The sequence below is a fragment of the Olea europaea genome, chromosome 16 (assembly GCF_002742605.1).
Source record: "Olea europaea var. sylvestris chromosome 16, O_europaea_v1, whole genome shotgun sequence".
Taxonomy (NCBI): domain Eukaryota; kingdom Viridiplantae; phylum Streptophyta; class Magnoliopsida; order Lamiales; family Oleaceae; genus Olea; species Olea europaea.
This window is the reverse complement of record NC_036252.1, coordinates 2,885,908-2,912,893: the sequence shown is the minus strand read 5'-3', so window position 1 is coordinate 2,912,893 and position 26,986 is coordinate 2,885,908. Positions and strand designations below refer to the sequence as shown.

At 34.5% G+C, this 26,986-nt stretch overlaps 5 protein-coding genes across 8 annotated transcripts in view; 3 read left to right on the top strand and 2 right to left on the bottom strand.

Moving 5' to 3' along the window:
* The window catches only part of LOC111411716 (CAAX prenyl protease 1 homolog), a 13,019-nt gene extending 7,169 nt beyond the window's left edge, over window positions 1-5,850 (top strand). Inside the window, exons 12-14 of the mRNA XM_023042285.1 lie at window positions 4,635-4,706; window positions 4,811-4,876; window positions 5,468-5,850. Of these exons, the coding sequence (XP_022898053.1) occupies window positions 4,635-4,706; window positions 4,811-4,876; window positions 5,468-5,584 (255 nt within the window). The 3' untranslated portion in view covers window positions 5,585-5,850. The remainder of the gene's footprint in view (window positions 1-4,634; window positions 4,707-4,810; window positions 4,877-5,467) is intronic.
* A 1,294-nt stretch (window positions 5,851-7,144) lies between these two features.
* On the top strand, window positions 7,145-10,232 carry LOC111411715 (protein BPS1, chloroplastic-like). Of its 2 annotated transcripts, none has more exons than XM_023042284.1 (2): window positions 7,145-7,267; window positions 8,994-10,232. In XM_023042284.1, the coding sequence occupies exon 2, from the start codon at window positions 9,006-9,008 to the stop codon at window positions 10,056-10,058; it is 1,053 nt and encodes a 350-aa protein (XP_022898052.1). In that variant the 5' UTR covers window positions 7,145-7,267; window positions 8,994-9,005; the 3' UTR covers window positions 10,059-10,232. The 2 variants fall into 2 exon arrangements, with proteins under 2 accessions (XP_022898052.1, XP_022898051.1); XM_023042283.1 differs by lacking the exon at window positions 7,145-7,267 and adding an exon at window positions 7,279-7,658 and having other exon boundaries at window positions 8,993-10,232.
* Window positions 10,233-11,503: 1,271 nt separating this feature from the next.
* LOC111411714 (mitogen-activated protein kinase homolog MMK2-like) lies at window positions 11,504-16,794 on the top strand. The gene is made up of 6 exons (XM_023042282.1): window positions 11,504-11,939; window positions 13,865-13,994; window positions 14,294-14,431; window positions 15,255-15,587; window positions 15,850-16,033; window positions 16,339-16,794. The coding sequence occupies exons 1-6, from the start codon at window positions 11,773-11,775 to the stop codon at window positions 16,509-16,511; spliced, it is 1,125 nt and encodes a 374-aa protein (XP_022898050.1). The 5' UTR covers window positions 11,504-11,772; the 3' UTR covers window positions 16,512-16,794.
* A 1,007-nt stretch (window positions 16,795-17,801) lies between these two features.
* Window positions 17,802-21,305, bottom strand: LOC111411713 (probable polygalacturonase). Its single transcript, XM_023042281.1, has 6 exons — window positions 21,213-21,305; window positions 20,572-20,907; window positions 19,215-19,335; window positions 18,925-19,099; window positions 18,770-18,840; window positions 17,802-18,602 (listed from the first exon to the last, which is right to left on the bottom strand). Exons 1-6 carry the CDS (start codon window positions 21,246-21,248, stop codon window positions 17,890-17,892), a joined length of 1,452 nt encoding a protein of 483 aa, XP_022898049.1. The 5' UTR covers window positions 21,249-21,305; the 3' UTR covers window positions 17,802-17,889.
* Window positions 21,306-23,349: 2,044 nt separating this feature from the next.
* LOC111411712 lies at window positions 23,350-26,577 on the bottom strand. Of its 3 annotated transcripts, none has more exons than XM_023042280.1 (5): window positions 26,106-26,568; window positions 24,914-25,068; window positions 24,639-24,705; window positions 24,244-24,295; window positions 23,350-23,660 (listed from the first exon to the last, which is right to left on the bottom strand). In XM_023042280.1, exons 1-5 carry the CDS (start codon window positions 26,467-26,469, stop codon window positions 23,651-23,653), a joined length of 648 nt encoding a protein of 215 aa, XP_022898048.1. In that variant the 5' UTR covers window positions 26,470-26,568; the 3' UTR covers window positions 23,350-23,650. The 3 variants fall into 3 exon arrangements, with proteins under 3 accessions (XP_022898048.1, XP_022898047.1, XP_022898046.1); XM_023042279.1 differs by lacking the exon at window positions 23,350-23,660 and adding an exon at window positions 23,962-24,172 and having other exon boundaries at window positions 24,914-25,014; window positions 26,106-26,577; XM_023042278.1 differs by lacking the exon at window positions 23,350-23,660 and adding an exon at window positions 23,962-24,172 and having other exon boundaries at window positions 26,106-26,565.
* Window positions 26,578-26,986: the final 409 nt, after the last annotated feature.

Below are 26,986 nucleotides of genomic sequence, written 5' to 3'. Positions count from 1 at the left end.
CTAATGATTAAATTTTTTTTTTGTTATTAAATTTTTTTTTTTTTTTTTTTTTTTTTTATACAGCAAACAATATGGTTATTCTTTAGAGACATGATAAAAGGGATTGTCTTAGCTATAGTGATTGGTCCACCTATTGTAGCTGCCATAATTGTAATAGTGCAGGTACATTTTTTTTCTAATAAATCTGCTAATGGTAATATTATGGATCAACTTGATATTTTTGCTACATTTTTAATTTCAATTTATATTTTGATTTCTTTCTCATTAATGTTCTCAACGTTTATAGACTAGGAATAATCACTTGAGCAATTATTGACAGAAAGAAAGAGATTAATCATCTTGAGTGAAAATGGTTTTTGGTTTGCAGAAAGGAGGCCCCTACTTGGCCATATATCTGTGGGCTTTTATGCTTGTTCTGTCTCTTGTCATGATGACAGTTTACCCGGTTTTGATTGCTCCGCTTTTCAACAAATTCACGCCGGTAGGTTGGGTTGTCTAATTATTTTTAACTAGGAAAAAATTGACATTCTATCTTAACTAGCCAATAAGTGGAAAAGTTGTGTATTACTTGTGGCTGACTTCATCAATCGTGATACCTTTTTGGATTGCTCATCTATTTATTCATTTGTTTTTTTTTTTGGCCAACAAATAGCTCCCAGATGGAGAGCTTAGGGTCAAAATTGAGAATCTTTCTTCGTCGCTCAAATTTCCCTTGAAGAAACTGTTCGTTATTGATGGATCCACAAGGTCTAGCCATAGCAATGTAAGGATTTTTATTGTATATCATAGTTGTTTCCCAGCTTTATTTTAATGGGTGCATTTTATTTGAATTTTTACAGACATTTAAAGTAGATCATTTTTTCTTATTATTTATACTTGGATTGTCTGCAATGCTTATATGGTCTTTTTGATTATGCGAATCTGTGCTTAGCTAAATGATATTTTAGGTGTAGAACAATTGACTTCTACATCCATGGCCTTACCTAACACTATATCTTCAACCATGCAAGATATATGAAGAATAAAGTAAAAGAAAAAAATGCTACATTTTTTTTTAAGGAAAAGTTGATAGTCTTTCTAAACTAGAATGAGTTGTTCTCCCATTTTATGGAAGAGTAATGCTATATATACAAATTGGGGATGATCCCCACCCCATGTGAGGCGGCATTAAATTGTAAGGCCAATAATTTGGGTCTCATATCCACAATTTAATTGGTCTTATCATTTCATCCAATATCATGTGGGGATCATCTCCACTTTGTTCATATAACCCGTGTTTTGAAGGAATTAAAACCAGATTTTAATATAAGTCAAAGCCAACAATTAATTTGAACTACATATTTCATGGGACCGTCGACTTAGAATTAGCGGGGAAGTTCTCACCATCGAGAACGTTCTTGGTGTGCTCAATTCGGATTGAGAGGAAGGTAAGTGAAGTTCTGTAAAAGTAACAGGAAGAATTGCAAACGTTTTCGATCCAAAGTGTATCACGCTGGAATCAAGCCTCGGGTCGGGGTCACAATGACTATCCATTAGAATTGTGGCTTGGTAGAGTGAGCTTTCGTCGACCCAAAACTTTTTAACCACACACTTCATTAACTTTTATCAAAATCTACTAAAAAATTGATTTTAGTCCCCACCAAACAGGGGCATAGTATTGTTCTTTATTGAATTAATAACCCCCTCCTCTACAAAACAACATAAAATACCACTAGCACCTTTGTTCCATGTCTTGCATGGTTGTCAAGGAATCTGATGACTTGTTTTAGAGTCATTGATCCTGAAGTAGTGTTCTAAACATTATGAGCCATAAAAATAGAAGGCTCAATTTAGCTTTGTCCTTACTAGTGTGTGGTATTAGTAAGAGTTGTCTGCAATCAATTTTGACTATGGGCTATTAGTTGCCATTAGGACTTGGCCAAATTATGGTGCATGTTTTCGGTTGTTGTTAAAAAATAAAATAAAATTGTATTCAATCCAACAAAGAGTTTTCAACATGCGATAGGATGGCCTGAAATAAAGAGGTGAGATGCAGTATGCTATTACTGAGTACACAATGAGTATGATTCTACCAGTCAAGGGCAAGTAATTCCCACTTCCATGTGATGACCTGAAATTAGATTTGAAATCTAGTACGCAGCTATTGAGCATATGATAGGGTTCTAAACTGTTGGAAGAATTTCTGTCATCGTAGTTTAATAAAATGTATCAAGATCACTAGGAGCAGCACCTCAATCACCCCTTTAGAAGGAGCACGAGTATTATTTCGTTGGTTTTCAGTCTCCTTTGAGATATATGCATGTTGAAGATGGAATCTAATGAAACTGGAACTGACCCTGTCACAATTGAGTGAATTCTCCTTTACAATTGTGATGATATCTGTGTTTCTTGGCCTATTCTAGAGAACGGAGAAAATTTTTCTTGTTTTTCACTGTCAATGCATTATGTTTTAGTATCTGTTTCCTCTTAACTTTGCCTTTCTGAAGTGTTTCCTTTGTGGTTCCCCTCGTGCGCCTATTGCTTCTGACTTAGCTAGCCACATTTCTACAGGCTTACATGTATGGATTTTTCAAGAACAAGCGCATTGTCCTTTACGACACATTGATTCAGCAGGTATGGAAGATTTATCTCTCTGTACTTGGAAATTATGATCTTCATTTCCTTTTATTATGCTTCTGGAGTAAATTCGTGAAGATAATACTAGTTTAAAAATAGATTAAGGAATATCCTTTTTAGCCCTGGTTTGACAACTATTATTTGGGAAAATCAATGTCTTGAATAGTGATTTTTAGGAGAATGTGTAGTTAAAAAATAAGAAAAAGTTTTGGGTTTATGTGCAGAATATTTTATTGTGTAAATGTGTAGTTAAAAATTAGTATGTAGAAAAAAGAGTTTTCAAATAATGGTTGTCAAAGAGGCTTAATCTCATGATTTTCTTTTTTCTTTTTGAAAAAATTTGAAATCTTCAATTCTTCTGGTGCATTTCACTTATCAACTGATGTCCTGCAGTGCAAAAAAGATGAGGAAGTTGTTGCAGTAATAGCACATGAACTGGGTCACTGGAAGCTTAATCATACTGTGTACTCCTTCATTGCAGTTCAGGTATGTTAGTCATTTTCTAGCAGACGGAATTAAAATACTGATTTGGGTATATGGAATGGTGACCAAATGTTTTTGCTGTTCTCGTTGTGTGCTAAAAATTATTGCATTTTTCATGTATAATCTGAATGATTGTGGTCTAGCTATATATTTTATGGAGTGTGAGAGAATATACATGGTTGTCTACTTGTCTTGTTGGAAATCTTTTTAGGTCTTTAATAGTTACTCTTTTGGTGTAAAGTTATGTGGCTAGATCTGTCTTTTTGAACGTCTGTTCAATATTAGATAAATTGGTACCTCTTATACTTAAAATGACATTTTCCAACTGTTTCCTTTTCTGCTGATCTTAACTTGGTTTATCATATCAGTAAATGTCATCCTGTAAGTACATTGATAATGGTGGAAGAGGCCTAATTATTATCTGGATGAGTTAAAATGCTTTTAATGTTCCTGGAACATTCTCTGAAATTTTTAATTTTACTTTCCTTTTGAACATAACTTGGTGGTAATTAGGAATCATTAACAGCGCTGTTGTGAGGTTGATGATTCTAAAGTCTGGATACAATGGTTGAATTGTTAATGCAATCATATTTTGAGATATTTGGTGGCACTATAAAGAAATAGAATGAGAAAAATGAGATGTAATTAAATGTACTAATGGACTTTCCATTAATATTGCTTAGCTGCGGCACCTGCATCGTGTTGTGCTTATTCATATCAAGTCTATCTAGCTTTTGAAAGTATGAACTTATATTCTTGTGCTATTTATGGAAGTATTTGATCATATCCAGTCTTTCTGGTGGCCATTTGAGCCCTCAAGGCTCAATGCGCTGGAAAGAGTAGTTGGTTGTGAGCAACACTGTTGGAATAGTAATTAAAGTTTCTGAAAAAACCGTGAAGCCTTGTGCTTAATAAATTGGATAAAAGCTTTTCCTTAGGAATGTGGCTGATATTTATACTTTCAATTCTGACTGAGTTCTTATCCAAATGCAGATCCTCACATTTTTGCAATTTGGAGGGTACACGCTTGTAAGGAACTCAAAAGACCTCTTTCAGAGTTTTGGGTTTGATACACAACCTGTACTAATTGGACTTATCCTATTTCAGGTATTAATACGTATAGTTGTTAAGCTTTCGGCTTGTTCAAAAAAATTTAAGTTGAACACCTATTGGGTAGTCTTTTTATTTTCCTTGAATGCCTAGGAGCTAGTTTTAGTATTTTGAGCAGTTTGTCATTTCCGAATAACCAATAATTGGCATATGTGTGTGTGTACATTAGAACATACCATATTTGATGCAGGCGTTATGACTATAATTTGGGTTTTCTGGTGTTCCCAGTGGACTCTGCAAGTATTAATTGATCATTCCAAATGATGCTATATTATGAAACCATTACTGTTTTATTGCTATTAATATGATTATATATTAGTACTATTGGTAGTAATAATTGTTTTAGAACTTTCATATCTTTATGGAGTGAAGAAAGCAATAATTGTCATGACTATGTATGTTAATCCCGTTGATGTCGGTTGCAGCACACCGTGATACCTCTCCAACATCTCGTGAACTTTGTTCTTAATCTTGTAAGCCGAGCATTTGAGTTCCAGGTAACCTTCTGATGAATACCATAGTTTTTTATTTTGATTTTCTTGTACTAGACCATTTTCAAACTCACACTAATCAATTAATGCGTCTTTTTTGTTTCTCAAAGGCTGATGCTTTTGCCAAGAAGCTTGGATATGGGTCGGCACTTCGGGCTGGTCTTGTGAAACTGCAGGTGATTTGTCTTTTGCTTTCCCCACGTGTTTAGAAATATTGAATATTCTGCTTCTTTAGTTCTTTTACTATTCAAAATGGTAATATGGTGGAATCTCCATATATCTCGTTTCCTAAATTCAATTATAATGGTTTAAGCTCACTACTTAGAATGAACACGTAAAAGCTCGTGATGCAAACACATACAGCATGTTTGGTAACAGTCGAGGACAGTAGTAGACAATAAAATGGCATGATGTTTAACATTTTTTTTCTTTCTTAATATTGTGACTATTATCCAATCCACCTTACCAAGCATGTTAATAAGGCTATCCATATTTAGGTGGTTTATTTTTATAGAGGTCTTCTTTAGTTTTCTTTATCGGTCAAAGTTAGAAATAAGTAAGTAACTTATTTTGACATTAAGATAGAAGTTACTTCGAAATAAGTAACTTTTTTTTTAAAAAAAAAACTTATAAGTGAGAAAAAAGTAAGTCATCCAAAGTTGGGAAATAAAAATGAAGTCAGAAGGAACTTTTTCTTGAAATTAAGTTTAACAAAACATGCTCATGTTGAAATTGCTACATTTAACATCTTTTTTGTTGTTTGACAGGAAGAGAACCTTTCAGCTATGAATACCGACCCCTGGTATTCTGCATATCACTATTCTCATCCTCCTCTGGTCGAAAGATTAGCTGCAATCGATGAACCCGATAAAAAGGCAGATTGATTGAGGACTTGGGGCACACCGAAAATGAGTATGATCTAGTCATTTTGCAGTTTGTACTGGACCAATGTAATAATGAGAATTTTATCCGTAGTCCATGTTGTGTTTACAATTTTCTGTTTAGTCGTGTAAAAAATCGTATACTAGATTAAATGGATAAAGTTTGAAGGGTAAAGAAAATATCACAATGAAACTAATTTACCTGTGTTAAGACTGTTTATGTACCTATTTGATATTAAAATAGTTATAAGTAGGCATTTTTCATGTTCTCTATGAAATCACGACGGCCTGTATTGTGGGTTTTCGGTTTTCATTCATTCATTTTCTTTTTAATCGAAACAAGTTAGAGTTTAGGTGGGATGTTTAAGCCTCCATCCAGACCTGATTTGGGACTTGATTAGTTATTGGCAGTATAAAAAGGACACGAGAGGATGCACAAAGTATCAAACAAGAAAAGTGTGTGTTCAAATGGAATTTATTTAATGTTTTACTCTAAAATAGTCTAGGTTGTTAGAGGGTCATGTCCTTATTTCTTGCTCTAATTATTATTATTATTATTTTATTATTATTTTTTTTTAAATGATGGGAGAATTTTCAGTCGTTACCTTTCGGGTACGCACTAAGTAAACGCTTGGACTAATTATTTTCTAATATTATAGGTGATAGTGTGTGAGTGAATGTTATGTCGACAATTTAGATATTTTGTATCTCTACTGAAGAGTTAAAAGGAAATGAAATGCAGTGACGAAAACTCAATTTGGAAGTCAAAGCACCCTCAATCAGGCTTGATATGGGGCCTGTTTTGGCTCGATTTTTTCACCCAAAAAATTGATTTTTTGATTGTTATGTCACTATTTTAGTTGTCATATTTGACTTCTTTTCTCACGGGTGGATCCTATTTTTTTCCTAATTGTCAAAAAATAAATTCTTAAAATTACTTCCAAATAGACTCATAATTGTTTCTATTGATATTTCAATTTTCAATGCGAACATATCAAATCACCTCCAATGGAGATAAATAGTAACACACTTCTAAACTTGGTCTTCCTATGAGAAAATACTTAAGCCCATTCTATTTCCTAATCTATAGGGAATTTCTAATTTAAATTAGATTATAGAATGATTAAATATTTGGTTTGTCTCCAACTAAGGGTCTATTTGATTTCCATTAATTTAATTTATGGTTTGTTATAGAATCATTTTCAATCATACATTTACACAATAAAATATTTTAATCATTTTATGGTTTGTTACAGAATCATTTTCAATTATACATTCACACAATAAAATATTTTAAACGTATATCAAAAAATTTTCCTACTTTTTGGCCATATATTCTTTTAAAAATACTATTTAAAACTCATTTTTTCCCCCAATTAATGAGAATCAAACAAGCACCAAGTATAGACATTGTTTTGCACCCATTTTCTCCCATCCAAACAAGCCTCTATAAGTCGGAATCTTGGAACGGTCCAATTCTGCCGACTATTATCCTATTAAATTTCAAAAATAAAAAAATCTCAACCTACTATTTTTAAACCCAATCGTATTCGAACACGTGTCCACATTCGGCGGCCATTTTTCCATACCCTTTCTCGTCTTCAAGCAGCCTTATACACACCATTTCCAGGAAATTCACGAATCTTCTCGTAAGCTTTTTACGAATTGTGGTGTTCTTTCTTCCAGGTAAAAACGGCTCTCTCTCTCTCTCCCCCTCTCTCTCCCCTACAGACGATTATTCATGTATACCTGTCTATGTATACACGAGTTCGAACTTTGTTCAATTATAATTGGGATTGGGAATTAGATATATGACTGACTGTTAATCTTAGAGTTCAATTGTGACATTCTGGGAGACTTTTGGGCGTTGACTGTTTGAATCGGTGACGATCTGACCAGTTCCATCAGTATTTTTAGGTGGCTATTGGTTTAATTTTATTTAATTCTTTTAGATTGAATTCTCATAATTAGGATTACGAATTAGAGATATATGATTTTTCATCTCATTGTTTAATTTTGAGATTTGGGGGAAATTTGGGCGTTGACTCTTTGAATCGGTGGTGATCTGACCATTTCGGTGAGTATTTTATGTGGATTATGGTTTAATTTTTTGTTTATTTTCAGATTCAACTAATTTTTAGTTTGTTGGTATTTACTTGCTTGATTTTGTAGATTGTTGTTGTATAGGAATAATAGAAAGCTGTAAACTTGAATGAGAATTATTGGAAATTTTTTGTAATAAAGCAAAGAGGATGAGAATAAAAAACAATTTCTCTGCTATTTTACTTTTTTCTTACAGTGAAAGTTTCAAACTCGAAGTTTTTGACCTTTCTCAAACATGGTGAGAAATAGAACAATATAAAATGCAAACCTATAATTAACAAATATCTGTCGCGTTCTCACATGTTCGCTGAATCTTGATATCGTAGTATTACGCTGATGTATAGTTGTTTATACCCATCTAATCTGACCAACAATACGAATGAATTTGTCTAGTGGTACATAATGGGGTGTACCGAATGGTGTACACCCCACTCACATGGGTGTGGGATCCATTGAAAGAAAGGATATTTTATTCGAGTGGATCCTCGTCCATGTTAGTGGGGTGTACACCATTAGGTACACTTCGATGTACCACTATCAAAACCGCAATACGACTAGAGTTAAAAAGGTATAGGGGTGATATCTGTCTAATCATTTTATTTCGATTAGAATTGATTCAAAAACCCTTTTATCTCTTTCAAAATTGTGGCTGCATTGTTTTGTCAGTACTGGGGTTACTGCAGCCCCAGCCAAAAGTTTTGACATGGGTTTTTTGGATGTTGGGAAATGTTAATTATACACATTCCACTGTGCCAACGTGCAGTGCAGGATTCCCCGAGGGCATGTTCCCGAAGAGGAGTCCTCCTGGTAAGCGCACGTCAGGAATGAGTAGCCCCATTTCTGCCTTACCAACCTCTAACCAAGAAAGGTTGGTACACAGCTGACTCGATGAATGAATGGGTTTCATGTCTTCCCCTTGCCTCCTGGATTCACTGGGTGAGTGGAAGACACAAGGTTCATCTCCTGACAACCTCTACTTGATCAAAGGGGGTAAATTTTTGAATTTTTATGAACACTATTCCGGTTGCAGGACACAATTGAGCCGCCCAACTGTTTTGTTTTGTAAGCTTACACAAGATTATTACGATAAGGATTGAGGAATTTGTGTTTGCATTAATTATTGATTGTAATACTTGAAGTTGAAATATTCTCTTTCAGTGGTATGTTATGGCCCTTTACTGCCATGTATTCCCTAATTGATTGCTATATACGTTCTGTTGAGGGGCTTTCTCTTTCTCCACTCTCCCTCGGGATATAGGTATTCTTTTTCATTATCTCATGTATTTTCTCTTGCTGTTATTGCTGCAGTTTGTATATTTAAATGGGTCGTCCACAAGATCCACAAAGACCTTTGTTCTTTGGAAATCCCTTCCGAATGATATACAAGGGCGCAAACCTGTCCCCAAAACTTCTTGATCTGTTGAAAACTTTTGAGGTGACACTGGCAGAGAGGCTTAAAAAGCTTAAGCCAGTTGACAGGGAAGATATCCTACGTTTATCATGGATGAGATTTGCAATGGAGTCACTTTGTGCAATTCATACTGACATAAAAACCCTTATAACTGCGCTTGAACTTCCTGTCTGCGGTTGGGACGCTAAATGGATAGATGTGTACTTGGACAATAGTGTGAAGCTGCTGGATATCTGCATTGCTTTCAGCTCTGAGATATCTCGGCTCAACCAAAGCCACCTTTTTCTTCAATGCGTCTTGCATAACTTGGAGGGAGCCTCAAAGCAGTTTATGCGAGCACAATCATCACTAGATGGATGGAGGAAGCATATTAGCTCAAAGAACCCAAGAATCGAGAACTGTTTTGCCATCATGGATTGTCTTGCTGAAACCATAGACCTGCCTAAAATTAAGAACTCTGCAAAGGGAAAGGTTTTGATGCGAGCTATGTACGGTGTTAAGGTGATAACTCTTTTTATATGCAGCATATTTGCTGCTGCATTCTCGGGTTCTATGAAGAAGTTGGTGGACCTACATGTTCCAGAGACTTTCTCATGGGCAGAAGCTTTTACTGATCTACAGGCCTCCATGAATAATGAGATAAGAAAGATTTATTCCAACCGAAGGATCACAGTGTTGAAAGACCTTGAAGCTGTTGATACAAGTGTCAACAAGTTGTACCCGATTGTACAAGATGGTTTGGACCCTGTCGAAGCTGAAGCGTTGCAATACTCAACTTCTGATTTAAGAACACAGATGGAGAATTTTTCACAAGGATTAGATCTGCTCGCAAAGGAAGTAGATAGTTTCTTCCAAATCGTTCTGACCGGTCGTGATGCGTTGCTTTGTAACCTTAGAGTTGGCGGTAATGTCACCAAATCGGTGCAACCTACTGACAATATACAAGGTCAGGCTGTGAGGTAAACTATGCTTGTAAACTCTCTCCTATACATATGGATTTAGCTGTTAGGTCTTGTGTTGTTGGTTTGATTTTATACTAAGTACTAAATGTAGCTGTATTTGTGGTTATTCCTACCTGGTTGTAAAACGTTTGAACTAGTGCAATATTTCTATCATATAAGTTTGTATTGTCTGTAATTCTTGTTCAAGTATCAGAGGTCGCCCATATTTGGCCCGGCTCACGAAGCATGGAGAGTCGGGTTGTGCCGAACTTGCTTGTCTAGGTCTGCGATCTGCGCTTTTATTTATTTATTTATTTTTGGTTTTTTCTCAGGAAAATCGACTAAGAGTTGCTTATTTGATAGCATTTTGCTCCAACTGGGCAACCGCTGTAAACACGTATTGATAATGATCCATGTGGCTATTTGTATGATATTAATTTTGGATGAAGCTTGAGGTACAGATAGGGGTTCAAAACCCCTATTGAGCACTCGCATCATTGTGGACGGGGGTGCCAATTTTTTATACAAGTGGGTCCCGCATGAGACCCACATGCTGTGAGGGTCAGTAAGGGTTCCTACCTGGTAAAACAGCAAAATCCATTAATTTTCAAATGCAATAGGCCCAAGTTGACTGGAAAATGAGGAGGAATTGAAGGCAGCCAGCTTTGGCTGATTTAATGGTACACTTTGTGGTCAAATTATATGACAAATAGAATTAATCTCCTGTCCCAAGTGGGTAGCATAAAAACTTTACATGGCAAGATAATTTTAATTATGATTTTATTACTGATATGGAGAACTATAATTAAAGTTCTCTTGTAATGAGGAAAATTTTATCTTATCCACTTAGGTCATTAGTTCAGGCTTAATGTAACAAAATTCATAAAAATCAAACAAAGAACAGGTAATCTACTTTGAAGAATTCAATCAGTCGTTAAGATATTGAAAATCAATTTAAAAATATGAAACGTGGTTATCTGTGAGAAGTAAAATAGCTTAAAGAACAATGATTTTACCCGCATAGTATAAACATGGTTATCTATGAGAAGTAAAATCGCTTTAAAAATATATGTACTTAAAAAGTTTTACAGATTTTTTTATATGACTTAAGTCTTTAAGAATTACGAATTTACCAGCATAGTATATTTAAAGAAAACAAATCTACCAATTGCATTTAATTAAGCAAAATTAGATTCATTTAGTTCAAAAGCAATAATATAAGGTAGGTTTATGGGGATAAAAACTTAACATAGAGTTGCAATAATATGCCTATAGTCATTTCAGATTTCATTCACTGCTGGACTCCAAAAGTTAAATGAATTTTCCATTTAACACAGTTGGCTATTATGAAATATTCCAATGTGACAGTACATCATAACCGGCCTAGTTTGACTTTAAAATTCTTACATCAAAATTTTTGAAAAATAAAACTGCTAATAAAGAGAGATCTTATAGAAATCGTCGGTTCAAAAATATGAACTTTGATGTGTAATTTGTAATTAACATTTACTACGAGAACCTACCCCACGCCGCCATGCCTCGGAAAAGCCATTTTCGTTCACGGGTTATTTCGAGTTATTCCAGCTCGAAAGTTCACACCGACAATCACCCAAAAAACTCCAAGGACTTTGTCAAAAACCGAGTCTTTGAGCCGTGGTCTTGAATAATTTTCACCTTTATTTTGGATTTTTCTGGGTTTATTGATTAACCATTTTTAGACATTCTTTTATCTCTCTATGGAATCCAGCTCTGGGTCAGGAGATCGTGGTGGACATAATATCAAAGGCGTTCCCACTCATGGTGGAAGATATATGCAGTACAATGTTTATGGGAACCTCTTTGAAGTTTCAAGAAAGTATGTTCCTATCAAACCTGTGGGCCGTGGGGCTTATGGCATTGTCTGGTAAGTATCAAGAATATTTTTTATGCTTTCTTGAATTCAATCATAGATTTACTGGGGAATCTAAGTTTTTTGGATGATTTCTTGATAATATTGTGCCAATTTTTTGGTCAAAACTGTTGAAATTGTATGTCATAATTCTGCAATTTTCATCATATTTTGTAATTTCTGTATTACCTCTGTAACTGTATGATTATGTAGTTACTATAGATTATTTGGGTTAATAGATGTCCTTAGCCCATCTTCTTTATAGTTTTTAGACAGAAAAGCTTTAGAAAAATATATATCTTGGGTGGGCGGCCTTTTGAAACTCGTTAGGCGAAATTTTATTTTATGGACCGTCACAGCAATCACACAACCAGCAGCCTATTACAACACCTGTGACATTAGTGAAATAATGATATGGGCAATGTCCATATTGTCAGCTGGTATGATGCAGAGAATCTGGCAAGGCATTATGTTGTGGTAGATATGTAATTTGTTTTTCTCTGCATCAAAGACCAGAAGTATTAGTGAAGCAGTAGCTGCCTTGGATATCCAATAGTCCCATTGAAAAGAAACTTCAATTCCTCCAACATTTTGCCTGAGACAGCTATAAGTTCAGAATGCTGGTTCGTGTACTTTACCAGTACTCGCCCTTGTTGGACAGATCCAAGGTTTTCCTTTTTAATTGGTTGAAGTATTTTTAGACAGATCTTAACCTTGTTTAACCAGTTCCGAATGTTTTCTCTACAAGTGTTCTTTCCCTTTTTTATTTACCAATTCTGCCCCTATGTATTCTTGTTTTGTGTTATGACTACAACTATGCAATGCCGGTTCTTACTTTGCACCTATTTCGTCCTCGAGCAACTTGCAATAGCTTCACCTAAGATCATCCTCTAGGCAGTTTTCGGACTTAACCTCCAGACTCAACTTAGCGTCAATCACGATCTTGAGTTTGAGGGAATGTTAACAATGTCCATTAGAATATCTTTAATATCTTTTAGGCTATTGCAATGCCCCTGTTTGTCTCTGACTCTCTTTATAGGAGATTCCCAGCAATATCGTGTGATTATAGAATTGCTAATTTGTCGTCTTGTAAACAGGATCATTCATTTCTCTTTAATTCATAGATAGGAAAGCAATTCAGATCCTCTTATTGTTTTCATTGTTTTTGTCTTGTTCATTTCTTGCGATAGGAATTCTAGTTTTTATTTTTATTTTATTTTTTTGGCCTGTTTGTTAAATGATAATGTAAAGAAAAGTTCACTTCCATGAATCACGCTAAATGGGAATGGGTAAAAGAAAATTTGGGATTTATTTTGAAGATATCTCGAGTATGCAATAGATTTGTGTACTTCCCTGAATTTCTTCTGCTCAAGTCAATTAAAGATGCTTCAGTTATATTGACTCACAGAATGATGAACGCTAGTTGCTTATGAACTTGATTTCAAATTAAATGCTCACAAATTACTTATACGAGATATCATTTTCATTAGAGGCTTGCTACACTTCTTTTCTCATTTCGTTGCCTCCAGATAGCATACACATTGCCTGAATTTCAAATTGAGTTTTTCACTCGTGTAAGGCAAGCTGGCATTTTAGTATTATATTGTGTGACATTTGTAATTCTGGAAAATTTCACTAAATAAGTGATAGATGGCATAAATAGTGCTAATATTTGGAAGTTAGCAGTTTCAAGAAAGTAATTCGTTTACATAAACCATTCTTCTAGAAGAGACTGATTTTAAAAGCCAAAACGACGCACTACATTATTTTCTCTTGCATCGTCAGTACAAATTTTTCTCCCTGGTTCTAGTGTTCGTAAAATTTTAATTGCCTCGTGAATTTGGGGAAGGTGTTCGAATGTGTATAAAAACTTTGAAGTGATGATGGTGATTCACATATGCAAATTGTGCAAGTGAATTTTGTTTTTTCATTTGTTTCAGTGCTGCCATGAACTCAGAGACACGCGAGGAAGTTGCCATTAAGAAGATTGGCAACGCTTTTGACAACAGAATAGATGCCAAAAGGACGCTACGGGAAATTGAACTTCTTCGTCATATAGATCATGATAATGTAAGTGTTGCAACCTATCCATCCTTGATACTGAATCTTGACTAAGTTATCCATTGCTGCCTTAGCATTTGCTTGGGAGTGATTTTCCAAGTGAAAAATGATTTTTCTTGGAGAACGAGTGGTCAAAATGTAGGCGGTTGGAAATGATTTTTAAAAGTCTCTCCCAAACAAACCCATAGTTCATTCATTTGCTTGAAACCTTAGTTCTAAAAGTTTGTTTCTTGTGGAGCCTCAAGTGTTTGCAATAGAATTTGTAGGTTGAATATTTGTCTTACTACTCAATTTTTATACTTTCGCAGGTAGTTGCAATTAAAGACGTCATACGGCCTCCATTAAAGGAGAACTTCAATGATGTCTACATTGTTTATGAACTAATGGACACCGATCTTCATAATATTATCCGATCCAACCAACCATTGGCAGATGATCATTGTCGGGTTTGCCTCAAGTTCTTGCTTTGTTTATTTGTATTATTTTAATGGATTTAATAGCACTAAATACTTAGGAATTCTAACTTCAATTTTGTAGACTAGTGAAAGCAATATTTTAAAATTGGAAAATTCTGTAGAGGTGCTTCCACATCACTTTATCAAATCTGCAAACTTCTGACATGCATGTCTCATGCATCTTTTTTTACTATCCTTTTCTCCTCCTCTGCAATGGCCAAAGAAATAAGGATGGATGGAAATAAAATAGGGTTTGAATCTTCCGAAGGTAAATAATCACTAGAAAGATTGGTTGCATATCACCTTTGCAATTACTTTAAAAAACATTTTTGATTGATTGTTCTTCTATTGTTATGATGTGAGTTTAGCTGAACTATTTCTTGGATTTGAGCACTTATACGTAATCCCGATCAATAATTACAAGTGATATACCCATTCTGTCCTTAAAAAACAAGTAGTGCCAATCTACCTCTTTTTTGGAAACAAAAGTAAATGAAGTACATTTTTATAAAAATTAACTTATAATAAGGTCTCTTCCAGAATGAGTTGGTGATGATGACATCTCAATTATACACTGTAATTGTGCTTTATCAATTAATAGGTACCTGTTTGTTGACTCTTTTAATTTATTAGTTGAATATTTATAATCCATGTTAAACAATCAAACATATTTTTCTATTTAAAATTTTAAGTTTTCTTAATCATACATTATCAGTGTATACACCACTATGAGTATATATAGACAAGTTTTTGTTCTACTTCACTAAATTGTCTTACAAGGACATCTTAATTTATTTTCATTCTAATTTTGCAGTTCTTCCTTTACCAAATTTTACGAGGACTTAAGTATGTGCATTCTGCAAGTGTCTTGCATCGTGATCTAAAACCAAGCAATTTGCTTCTCAATGCAAATTGCGATTTAAAAATTGGAGATTTTGGACTTGCAAGGACTACATCAGAGACCGATTTCATGACCGAGTACGTTGTTACTCGTTGGTATCGGGCACCCGAACTGCTCCTAAATTGTTCAGAGTATACTGCCGCGATTGATATTTGGTCAGTAGGTTGCATACTCGGAGAAATCATGACAAGAGAACCTCTATTTCCTGGGAAAGATTATGTCCATCAGTTGAGACTTATCACAGAGGTACGTGTTTGCAGCAATAGTGAATACATATTGGTTTGCCCATCCAGTTTATTAGTAGTACATCCTTCTTAAAAGTGACTGGAACTCTTACAGTAGGCCAAAATCTATGAAGGTTTTCTATATTAAAAGTTATCGGGGATGTTTTAAATTGATTCTTTTGCCAGCCTTTTTACGTGGCTGTTTTTTTCCTTTTATATCTATCTAAATGCACAGTAAAGTCTGCATTCTAGGTTTGATCAACTTTTCTTTTTTATTCTAAAAGCTCATAGGCTCACCAGATGATGCGAGTCTCGGGTTTCTTAGGAGTGAAAATGCCCGAAGATATGTTAGGCAACTTCCTCAATATCCAAGACAACAATTTTCTGGGAGATTTCAGAACACTTCTGCTGGCGCTCTGGATCTGCTAGAGAAAATGCTCGTCTTTGACCCAAGCAAACGTATTACGGGTATGTTTCGACTACATTAACGTTTTGAGCGATTCTTAACTTCAATGTTATATTACAACTTGAGGACTACGTCAGATCTCTTGATATTTTTGCTCTATGAATGCTATAAATCATTGGAGAGATCAATAAGATACGTTTAGGAAATCGAATTCAATAACAATGAGCGTAAAATTCTGCATTTATCTGGCTAATAAGTCATCCAAGAATAGATAAACAACTTTGGGAAAAAGATGTTAGACGAGCACAAGAAATTAGATGACCGTCACTTTCGCATTGATGTTCAATTCTTTCTTGGTCATTTGCAGTTGATGAGGCTCTTTGCCACCCATACTTGGCGTCACTTCATGATATCAATGAGGAGCCAGTATGTCACAGGCCTTTCATTTTCAATTTTGAGCAGCCGTCATTCACCGAAGAGAATATCAAGGAACTCATCTGGAGGGAATCGGTTAAATTTAACCCCGACCCAATTCATTAAGGACCGAGATTATATGATGTTGACCACGAGCATTCTTACATATTTTGAAATCTATATTGAACGCATAAAACCTCAAAAGAATTGTCCAGGTGATATTCGAGTTTGAGATAAAATGGTCTTAGGTTCTTGTTAGTATCTTACTTGGCTCTTATATTGATAGTAAATACCGACTTTTTTGGGATTTTCTAGTAGTTTGATAGTGAGGACCTTGCATTTAACATTTATTTGTAACGCCCTAATCGTATCTCTACAGAATATTATACAAATTCTGTTGTTGCTTTCATTGTTGTGTCTCAATTTTTTTGTAGTCTTTAACATTTCTGTCCAGAACTTTGTTCTGAGATTGGGCAATTTATACTCGGAGTTAGCTGTATCGTTGGTTGGAAGAGTTAAGAACTGTCTTCGCATTGCGCAGACCTCACGTTATAGTTAGCTCGGTAGTCAGGAGTCAGCTAACGTGGGCCGATGAAATAGGGTAAGGGAATGAATCGAAGTAAGGTAAAAAGCAGAAGGAGAAGGCCTTTCCAAAGGAAAGGCGAAACTCCTTTAAGTAGTTAGGGCTAGCAAGCGTGAAGCAACTTTGGAAGATTCGAGGCACTACTCCCAATTCACTAATTTTTGCAATCTCGATTCAAAACACCCAGGGAACACTTCCACCATAACGCAACCTATGAGACAAGGACACTTGCATTTGGAAACTACAGGTGAACAATGGTCATTCGTGGGGCTCGTTTGTATAGCTTTTGAGATCCAAAAGTTGCTTTTAAACCTGTTTGGCTAATTTTATAAAAGTATTTCTTCTAATTAGAAAAAGTTATAGATTTTAGAAAAAGTTGGTACAATGTGATTTCTCTAAAATACATGAAAAAGCTCTTTCACAAATTAGTTTCGAAACAAAAATTAATGTAGTTTCTTCTGAAAGTTTTTTTATAGGAAGCAAAAGCAAAAGTAAAAAGATATGTCAAATGGCCCTTAGTCAAGAAGAAGACTTTGATCCTCAATTGTTCCTAAAATCCTTTTCCAAAATTGACCATCTATACCTAATGGAAAAGTATTCCAAGATGATGCAATACTTGCCTTGGTTTCTTAGTTTTCAACTTGAGGATTTTTTTGTTTATTATGAAGGTTTACAATTTCTTAGTCTAATCTTGGAGGATTCATGTGATTTGTCGCAAGTGTTATGTTACGAGTATTTCATCTAATGTCATAGGTGTAGATTGTTCTGAAGATTGAAATGAGGGCTTTGCCATTTGGGTTCAAAATTGATTCAAATGCAAGTTCTCAAGTCCATGCTATCAAACAAGGAACTAGATTTATGAACCCAGAATTCAAAGAGTCACACAAATTTAGGACAAAACATGGAACTTTTAGCAGTACATTACATTAAGGTATTCATACTATAAGAACATCTTTGTAACTCTATATTATCAATTGCCAAACTCTCTGAAGGTAAATCACACATCCCAATTTTCTCGAGACCTTGATCCGGCAGCAGATTGCATGGTGGAGGAACCACGCCACTCGTAATCCCTTCAACATCAGTACACGTCCACGGGTACTTCTTTGCCTTCTTAGCCATACCTATAGTTGCATTAGAAATGCAAATACCCGTAAAAGGATCACCTGAAATTCCCTCGAAACGAGCCACCATTGACACATTCTCCGCTACCACATCCCTGTAATTGATCCCTTTAATCTCCGGGAAAGCTTTAGGATCATAGTGATTATCAGGATGAGAACCATAATTTCCAGTTATCCAAAAAACCATTTTCATAGTATGCAAATTCATGCCTTTTACATAAATGTCTTTTACATATCCTCCTCTTCCAACTCCTGTTTTGATCCTGACCCCTGATTCTGTATTAATGGCTGTGATTTCATGAGCTCTTACGTCCTGAATTCCGCCTGACATTTCACTTCCTAATGCAATGGCAGCACTGTAGGGGGAAATGCATGTGAGCCGTCTGATTATCAGCTGTTTCGTGGGCATACCGTATTTTATACCGTATTCATCCCAACCACTTTTGACAGCTATACAATCATCCCCAGATACAATGTAGGTATCCTCAATTCTTGTATTTGTGCAAGAATCTGATAATATAGAAACATATTAGCAGCGCGATTTTTATTAGGAATTAAGCCTTAATCCAATCACGGGGATTAAATAGAGCAAAACCACCCTCAATGTGAGAGAACTACGTCTACTCATTGGCCTGGATTTAACAAAAATTCGGTTCGGTTTGGTGAAATAGACTCACCTGGGTTAATTCCATCTGTATTTGGGGATGTAACTGGAGCTAGGATTGTAATGCCTTGAATAAGAATATTGCTGCAAATTTATTCCAAAATAAGTGCAGTTGTAAAATGATGTTACTAAACTAAAAATATTAGGCCAGTGAATTATGATTATTACCTGCTGTAAACTGGATGAATGTTCCATGTTGGAGAATTCACCAAGGTCAGATTTGATATCTGAATTTGGTCTGAATGCATGATTTCAATTAGGTATGGTCTTGTGTACTTGAGCTTTTTCTTGTGAAATTGCTGCCACCAAAGATCACCCTGCCCATCAATGGTACCATTGTCACCTGATGATGAAAAACAACCAATTACCAACACTATTCGAGCACACATTTTCATGTCGCGCTCACTCATGCACGTGCACGTTACTCGAGCATGTCTGTCGGAAACTTATGTTGTTACCTGTGATAACGACGTCTTTAAGGTTGTTTCCGAATACAAAACTGATGTATCTTCCACCAGCGGCGTCCCTTCCATGGCCATATGACGGTAAGGGATCGACCAAAGGCCAGGTGTTTATATCCTGAAACAAAATGATATTATCCGGGTTAAATGATTGAAAATGTTAGTACCGATTTCAAATTTCAAGTGACACAACTTCCTGAAACAAAATGATATTATCCGGGTTAAATGATTGAAAATGTTAGTACCGATTTCAAATTTCAAGTGACACAACTGGTAGTGTGAAAGTAGACCATTGTTGTAACATGGGCCACTAAAAAAGAAGCTTTTATTAAGCCCCTGTTTACCATTCTTTACTTTGCATTCTTTTTCATTATTTTTCTATGCTACTTATTTTAACCACATATTTTTCATTAAAATATCATTACACGTAAATAAAAAATTTTTCCTTCTTTTTTAACCACACATTCTCCGTCAATCACTATTTCGTAATACATTTCTTCAAATTAATGGAGCTCAAACAGGGCATAAAATTCAAGAACGAAAACAGATCCAACCAGTCCATCTTATACTCTGATAGATACTATGGTATGCTTGGTCAAGTAGATAGGCCAGAATTTACTATAAAAATAAAAATAGAGAGAATCAACTTTGTAATTATAATGTTCAATCTGAGAACGAAACAGGCCATAAATATACATCAACTAAAGGGCATATCGTAGCTCAAATATTAAAGGTACAAGAATGTTATGATTTTCAATATTTTTCAAGAAAAATGTGTTTTTTTATACCAAAATTCATACTTTTTATGTTGTTTGATTGCCCTTTTTTCCATAAAAAATATTTTCTTACTTTTAGTCATGTGACCATATTTTATTTAGGGAGTAAGATTTTATTTTCAAGAGGATTCTCTCTCTCTCTCTCACCCACCCATAAAAAAAGACAAATATAATATTTTACATATTGAAAATTAAATCAATCAAATACATTTAATTGATCATTGTTATACAAATAAGTTCTAGGCAATTAAATTACCTAAAATTTATTTTCTTTCCATGCTTGCAATGTAACGCACCCGTAAAATCACAAAGAAACTAAATCCTGTGGCTTAAAAATTTACTTTTAAGTAAATAAGTAGTTTGAAACTAATTTAATTTTGTTATTTTCCAAAGTTACCTACTTTGACGGCAACTACACTTAGAAATAAGGAAGTCATTTTTTTTAACAACAATCTAAGAGTTGCTTTTTTTAAAAAAAAAAAAAGAAAAAAGAAAAAAAGAAGAAGCAATTTATCCAAACATGATTAGGGATAAATATTTACTTAAAAAGTAACTTTTAAGTACTACAGATTTTATACCTGAGAAGCCAAGAGAACTGCATCCCTATGAAGAAAAAGAGTGAAATGACTGGTGAGATTGAAGCTTCCTGTCAACCATTTACCAGCAGGAACAACAAGTTGAGCTCCACCATCTGATGCATATTGGCTCAAATGATTCACTGCTTCTTGAAATGCCTTTGTATTTAATGTTTTTCCATCGCCAATACCACCAAATTCTTTTATTGATGCACTGTGGGCTCTGCAGTTAATTGCTGAGTACTCAAAACTGTTCAAAATTCTTGCTTTTCTGCATTCAACTTTCTTTAGATTAAGCACTCCAAGAATCACCACGAGAAGCTTGAGTGCCTCTATAATCTGTAAGGAAAAGAAAATAAGTGAAAAGTAAGTGAGAGTGAGTGATTTCTAGTTTTTGGTTTTCTTCTCTGTTTAGGACATAGTACTGGATAGATCTCTACTAAACAAGTCATGAATGGGCAATCATATAAAATGATTGGTAAATGGTTCTTGAATTTGCATGTTTAGTACACGATACTTGCGATTCTCGAGAACTTGTTCTTCAATAATATAGTTCAATAATTCCCAAATGAGTTATGAACAGAAGAAATGGGAGCAGGGGTAAAAAAAGCTAAAAGATAGTAATAATAATAGTGTAGACTTACTGAAAATCTTAAGGAGATTCTGCACAAGCAATCCATTGTAGGGAGTAGAATAGGAATGTGTTTGGTGTTACACAACTGACAAGCATACGTATTTATAGAAGTTAAGCTGGTTACTGTCTTAATTATAATCAATTATATAAATCACTTATTTATTTGGTTAAATTATTGTAGGCTCTTTAATAACATATATGGACAAATGTTCTTTCTACATCAGAAGTTTTCGCAAAATAGTCAAATTTTCTTTTCAACTGCTATGGTGTTTGGATGTGCTTACAAGCTATTTTTTCGAAAGCAGGTTAAAATTTCGTTGGTATATTAACTTGAAATTATTCAAAATAAGTAAATTTGACTTACTTTTAAACACCATCAAAAACTCTCAACTGTTCATTGACCGTGTACTCTCTATATCACACTTTGGAAAGGATTCAAAGTTCAACTTTGTTTAGCACAGAACTTCACCGTTCATTTAACGAACATTCTCAATATTATACCTCGAAAATGTCTCGTAACTCTTGGCCTTTCATCTTCGACAAGGGTGAATCCTAATTCATGCGTCACGAGTAAGAGACATCTTTAGTATTTTACTGACAAAAGTAATGTGAACATGTGAGTGGGGGGTTTATGGATGTCGGAAGTCTTGTATTTAGGTTGTTGCAGTTGGAAAGAAGTTTGTCCCATTTTCTCAACTTTTTGGAAGTTCCCATATTCCATCTCGTGAGCCTCATCCGACCCCCACTAAGCACTAATGCCGCCACACTTCACGGGCCATCAATTAGGCATGGCCCACCAATTATTATTATGTAACTATTTATAAGATCTTTTCACTATCTCTTTTCATTGCATGACACGTGTAAAATATTTATTTGGTTACCTTGCCTTTTCATTTTCAATATAAAAATCAAACCAAATTCTCCCGTGAAATTCTAACTCTTATATCGCTTTAATGGAGGAAAAGCCCAATCCTTGAATCATACTATGGCCCATTTGTTTTCCATTTATGTAAGAATGAGAATGAAAAATATAATCGTTACAAATTTCACACAAGAGATAAAAATTCAAATATGATGATTTGATGTAATGGATAATGATCATATTTTTCATTTTAATGGGGAAAGAATAGGAAACAAACAGGGGCTATATCCTTATGTGGCCTAGAGACTATATCAAGGTGCCGAACCTTTTCATTAATGAAAACTCTTGGAGAAGATCAATGATTCAATATATCATACTTAGAATAACTTTTATTCGTTAAATTGATATGAAATCAAAAGTTTATGAGCAAAATAGGATTGTACAATTAATTTTAGTTTAGATTGATTTAGTTCAATTGTGAGCTTGAAATTTACATGGAGAGAAAGTAAATTTAGGCATTGTAATTGCCTATAACTTATTTGTGTGAAAATTATTAATAAAATGTGTTTAATTGATTTAGTATTCAACCTAAAAAATATTAGACAGAGAAAGAGATGGTGAATTACTTGGAAAATAAAAATCACTATTTCTTAAAGAAAATGTTTTCATTGTCTTTGAAAAAAATATAATCACATGACCAAAAGTTGAAAAATATTTTTCATAAAAAAAAATGTCAATTAAACACCGCTCAAAAGTAAGAATTTGAGTGAAAAAATAATATTTTTCATGAAAAATAAAATCAATCAAATACGCTCTAGATATAATTAAAAATTTTGCATATTTTTTTTTTATTGTGCTGGTCATCCCTACGGAGTAGACTCAGAGAGGCAGATAACTTGGGCACAAGAATTAAAGAGTTATGATATCATTCTTAAAAGCCACTAATAGTGGGGATTTTGTGGCTGTAAAATTTCCCACTGCGCACTTCACGGGTACAAAACTTTGTTGGTTTAATTTGTCCCCTTCACGGACCCCAAATTTTCTTTTTCTTTTATGTTTCCATTAAGAACGGATGAACTACATTTGACAGTGAAATTAAATTATTTGTGTGCACACTGGGATGATGTCAAATGTATAGACTAATCCGTAAGAATATGAGATATAAACAAAGAAAAGGATAATGAGACGAACAGGTCAATCTTGAGGCTTTACCTTGAAGTGACAGGGTGATAGATTGAACGTATAGGTACCTGAAAACAATGACTATGTTACATGCATATAAATATTTGATAGTTTTTTTGATAGATTACCAGTTGTCAAGATTTCATTAGATGTTGAATAATGCACAAAGGTAAACCAGTCAATGAAGTGTTGTCATCTCATCATCTGTAATGCATTCTGTATATTTCATTTGTACAAGGAGCTTAATTCATCAAGGAAAAAAAAAAAAAAAAAAGGACTCCAATAATGCATATAGTCATCAGCCTATACAAGCAGTAAGATTACAATTGGATCGAGCTTTATATGCCCAATGCAATCTCTCAGCGGGCCATGCCGGTGAGATCTTAACGGCTCTTTTTGGTTTGTCAAGATGAACAACAAAAATTATGCTTAGTTCAATGACTAATTTTTCTAAGCTGTCTAGACAATTACTTAACTACTTAAAAAATTGTCGCATTACTGTGAATATCTCGTACGTATGATATATTTCATGTCAATCACAGATTTTATCAACTTTTCAGTAACATCTTTCTTAAACTTTTATTCGAAATTTATTAAAAATCTAATTTTTAACTAAACCAAACAGGAACTAAGTTGTGGAGCATCTTTTGGCCTACCGAGGATTCAACTCTTATTAAAACCGAAATTGATTTTAAAAATCCAGTGCAACTCCAAATTAGTCGAAAGTATCTTATCATCATACCTTGTAATGAAATAAATCCGTAGATAAGTTAATTGAATAATTAGGTTACAAATCGAAACACGTCTTTTATCATTTACAGGTAACTATATTTCTTCATGTAAATTACTGATTAATCGACACCCTACTCGGCCTAAAAATTTGCTTCAACAGAGCCATTTTAGGAACATTCCAGTGTTCCACATGCCTGAAAAATCCCAGAAGATTTTAGAATTAAGATAAAACATAAATTTGATCTTCAAATTGAAGTTTAAATACCTGGATACTTTTCCAGATTTTTCATCGAAATAGTACTCTGTATAACCAGTAGCTGCAATAGAATTCAAGAATGAAATGTCAAAAATGAATTCCTAATTATGCTACTGTTTTTCCATGTACTATCGCTGACCCCAAATCTTGAGATTAATGCTTAGTTTGTTGTCGGTATTTTTATCTAATGCGAAATGATTTTCCTCTTGGCATCAATACTAACCGAAAACTTGCAATATTTATGAATAATTAACAACTTTGCCTTTAAGGGCGTGTTTTGAGCATAGTAATGCAAAGATTGCATGGTATAATTGGCAGGATTTTATCGTCTTTTTCTTCATTGATATAGTCCATTAATGTTTATCCACATTATCGAATATGCCATACAGATTAGTTTGATATACCTGAAAGAATGGGCTTCCATGGAAACGACATAACACAACTGAAACGCCAGTGTCCGATTCCTTTGTTCTGTTTCCAGGCAAGAAAAAGGAATCATTAGTGTTATGTACGAGTATGGGAGAAATTCGACTAGCTTTTTCCATTCAGTTAGTGGCCGATTTCGCAAAGAAGAACTAGTATGCACATGCATGCAAAGAATAAGACATAGCTTGGTGATGATAAAAAACTGGAAGGACTAATTTCCAACAAAGGTTCAAGTCTTGATTAATGAACTAACCTCAAAATCCTCCCATTTCATAAGCTTCATATTTGATTTGTCAATAAGGTATCCGAAATTCGTACAATTCCTCTTGAATCGACTTAGCCCTCGGAAGGAACCTGCAGGGTCGGCAAACTCACAGTCCGATTCATAAGCATCAAGAGTCAGATTTCCTGAAGATCAAAGAAAAGGTCAATTTGTCCCCTGAAATAGCATGCAAAGCTCATGTAAGAATATGCACTAACAATCTGAAACTCCAAAATTGGCTAAAAACAAGGGTTAGCATCAGCAAAGGTGTTTTAACGGCCATGTCATTACACAGTGATTCTCCATTAGCCATTTCTTGACATGTGCTCTCATCCATGCCGTTTACTCCCTAATTTTTTCATTGATCACTAAGAGGATGTTTGGTTAAGATTAAAACGGTAAAAGTTACCTAGTGTTTATTTTACCTTTTACTTACTTTTAAGCTAAAAAAGAAAAAGTTAACTTAGTTTGTCCATAAAATCTCACGACACTATCAAAGTAAGTAAAGTACTTGTCTTTAACTGTGATCAGGAAAACAAATTACTAATTTACATGTAATTTAACTTTTTAAGATGAGCCAAACAAGCTTTAAATCATCTAGCCCCCTTATGCACATCTGTAAAACTATATACAAGAAGCAATACACTCAAGGAAATAGTAAGATCTCATTACACAAGTTCCAACTACACAAATGAAACTGGGGTACAGCTAGATATACCCTGTGGGCGTTGAAAACACAATTTAGTGGAAGCAAATCAGAGCACTCAAAAGTACTCCATTTAAGTCCCACCGCCACCCATTTGTAAAAGATTATACGTGTTGTGCTTTTGACAAAAAAAAAAAAATATCCTAAATGCAAATGGAGGAGTTCCCCAGTCCGGCAACATAAACACTTTAGATGGAGTTGTTTCCAGGATTCCAAACTTCATGTTTATAACCCGAAAAAGATTAAGAGGAGGAGATTTCTCTTGGAAAATTCCCAGAATTCTAATAGGTAAGTTGAACTAGATTCAGAAAAACAAACAAATGCAATTTATCTGCGTCACATCTCTAAGAACGATGATAAAATCAAGGAGAACATGCTCTTAAAATCGACTTGCAAAGACAGGATAATAAGTTCACGTCCAAAACTACGTCTAAATTAAAATAAATAAATGCCAAACAAACTAGTCAGGCTAAGTACCTGTGACAAAGTAAGATCTCTGGAAGTCCTCTTTGATGGTATCCACGATTGCGGCACGATCAATTTTACCCAACCCATCAACAGCAAGCTCCAAATTTCTTTCTTTATCGTCAGTTTCTTTTGGAGAACGGAGAAAAGAGGCAGCTATGCCGAGAAATTCCGAGGCATACCATGCCACTTTGAGCAGCCCATTTTGGGGCTTGGCATCTCGATTGGCGGGTGAATTGTTGGTAGAGTTTTCTGCTTGGCATCGCAGTAGTGTGTTCCTTTCAGGGCAATAATTTGAACGGAAAACAAGATGGCGCCGGGGAAGGTGAGGGTCGAAGGTTGGAGTAATGGAAGGAAAAGAAAGAATAGACTCCATGTTTGACGGTTGGGATTGACTTATAATTTTGTGGATAAAATAATAATACTAAGAGGGTATATTAATCGCGAATTATTGTTTTTTCTTCTTTAGGATTTACTTGGTAGCTATTAATTCTACTTTCTTATAGGATAGTAATATTATTTTATGTAACGGTGAATATTTTTGGATTCTTTGAAGACACTTTAGTTCGAAATTTAGTGGAATCAGACAACAAAATTTAAATAATGAAGTTAAAGATAGTCCAATATTCAAAAAAAATATAAAATAAGAATACGCTTATCACTCATTGAAGTTAGTTGCCATTGATGTGGTATCGAATAGTATAACAAATAAAATTTTAACTTGCTATCCACGGTTTTTCGGAAATAATTCAAAAACATGTTATAAATATAATGTATTTCTTTTTGGGAGTTAGTAGTAATAACTCGATGAACCACGATTTTCCTTTTAAATATCTTCTGCTAGGAAAAATTGAAGCCATATATATATATATATATATATATATATATATATA